The sequence below is a fragment of the Phytophthora parasitica genome (genome assembly GCF_000247585.1).
Source record: "Phytophthora parasitica INRA-310 unplaced genomic scaffold supercont2.7, whole genome shotgun sequence".
In the NCBI taxonomy this organism is placed as follows: Eukaryota; Oomycota; class Peronosporomycetes; order Peronosporales; family Peronosporaceae; genus Phytophthora; species Phytophthora nicotianae.
In genome coordinates, this window is record NW_008648993.1 from 1,768,483 (window position 1) to 1,770,331 (window position 1,849).

General features: G+C 52.9%; 2 protein-coding genes across 2 annotated transcripts; one reads left to right on the forward strand and one right to left on the reverse strand.

Annotated features, from left to right (window-relative positions):
• Window positions 1-534: 534 nt before the first annotated feature.
• PPTG_05578 (hypothetical protein) lies at window positions 535-909 on the forward strand (the record flags this gene model as incomplete). The annotated part of the gene is made up of 1 exon (XM_008899162.1): window positions 535-909. The coding sequence occupies one exon, from the start codon at window positions 535-537 to the stop codon at window positions 907-909; it is 375 nt and encodes a 124-aa protein (XP_008897410.1).
• A 668-nt stretch (window positions 910-1,577) lies between these two features.
• On the reverse strand, window positions 1,578-1,817 carry PPTG_05579 (hypothetical protein; the record flags this gene model as incomplete). The annotated part of the gene is made up of 1 exon (XM_008899163.1): window positions 1,578-1,817. The coding sequence occupies one exon, from the start codon at window positions 1,815-1,817 to the stop codon at window positions 1,578-1,580; it is 240 nt and encodes a 79-aa protein (XP_008897411.1).
• Between the last annotated feature and the right edge of the window lie 32 nt (window positions 1,818-1,849).

A 1,849-nucleotide genomic window follows, 5' to 3' on the forward strand; every position in this document is an offset into this window, starting at 1 on the left:
AGGTAGCATTGATGAAGTCGCACACTGCTGTATTTATAAAAAAGCATTCTAATTTCTTCCAATTCAACTGCAACTCTTGAGTTACGGTAAGCATGTCATGCCGAAATACCAGAGCTTCCTCGAGCCCAGCACGACTTTGTTGCAGATAGTTATGTTGCTCTTTTAGTGTCTGCAAGTAACTGGTGGCTAGGGACACACAAACAAACTAGTTGTTTATCAGAGACAGGGGAGCCAGGGGGAGGGGCGCCAAACGAAAAGGGCCACCCCTGTAGTTCAGACGGATGGAACTTTCTAGAAGCTTCCACATCCGCCCTACATCTGCTTGTGTATTAATAACTATACTTTTCATTGAACTACTAACCGCCCATTTCAATCAGTCAATAATAGAAGCTAGTCAGATATACCCACCCTCCCACTTGCAACTACCGCCTCTTCATAGCCTTCATTCTCAAAATAACGCTCGAACCGGTGCAATCTTTGCCTTCGGGCCTGGCTTCACTGAATTGGAATGGGTTCCAGCCCGAGGCGGTCACCATGACTTTATTACGTTCGTCTACTTTTTCCCCTGATCTCTTGGTGGAGCTCCAGCCTACCGCTGGGCTGCGTGCGAAAATGTCACGACTGGCACAGGCATCTTTGGCCGGCTCGTCATCGGAAACGGCAGCGAAGCGTCCACAGGTTGCAACGCGTCACCATCGCCACTGCTTGCGCCGCCACTACCTCGTGCTTACCGTCTTCGTTGCCTCCGTCGCCGCCATTACCTTCGCCGCCGTCGTCTCAGGCGCTTGTTGGATCTCCTGCGGCATCGCCCGCTTCTGCACGTTGGCCGGTTCCACGCCGCCCACCACGCCTTCGGCACCTCTGTACAACGGTTCGATGGTGTCGGACGTGTCTGACGAGTCGATTTAAACCGCCTGAAGAAACGGCATTGTGGTACGCTTTTCGGTAGCTCGGATGAAGAATCAGCGGAGGATGACTCGGAAGGTCCGCCCGCGGCACATCCAACATCTCCCACTCCATCAGCTAGCGGTCTATTCGATGATGACAGCGATGAGGAGCCAAGCCTGTTGGTGGACTCAATCGCCTGAGGCTTAGTACCGACTCTGGTGACTGGCACCCGTACGCCTTGCCTCCTGTCCCGGCAAAGCATCCTGCGAACGGCTGTGCCAATCACTACGATCCACCAGCACCTTCGGATTACTCCGTTCCAGTCAACGTTGAGCAGTTGCACGACGTTCGCGGCGAATATCCGCATCGGTGCTTTATCGTGGAATGGCAAATTACGCCGCTTCAGTTGAGTGGGTATGGGAGGAGCAACTCGCCCAACGATTCGCTCGCCGTATCGATCATGGTTCCCGGGTCACGGGCGGTTTGACTGCAGTGTCTGGACCCATCACGAGAACAACAACGCAGTGTCCGACGAGGTCATTACCAATACTCGTGAGGGACACTATCTCATGCAGTGTTTGGACAAACATCTGGAACCGTTCCACATTCGTGTATGAAGCATCAAGTGGACTCTGAAAGAGAAGATCGTAATCCAACGGAAAATAGCTGCGCTGAAGAACGCGAAAGAACTACGTAGCTTCCGCACGAGAAACTCCGTCGACAGTGCCTGGATGTTCACGCTCGAAGTTCACCCATAGTTCAGTAGCCGTGGATGCAAGACCTGGGTCACCAAGGTGATAAAGCGCCGCGCGAAACGCATCCATGAAGCAGCCACCAGCAGGAGAAGCCTGGTCACGACGCGCGAAATGCTTCTTGTAATAATTGACAAATGCACCAGGGCGCAGATCTTCACACCACTGCATTACCATTGTCCAACGTGGAGTATCTCGACAAGGTCAAA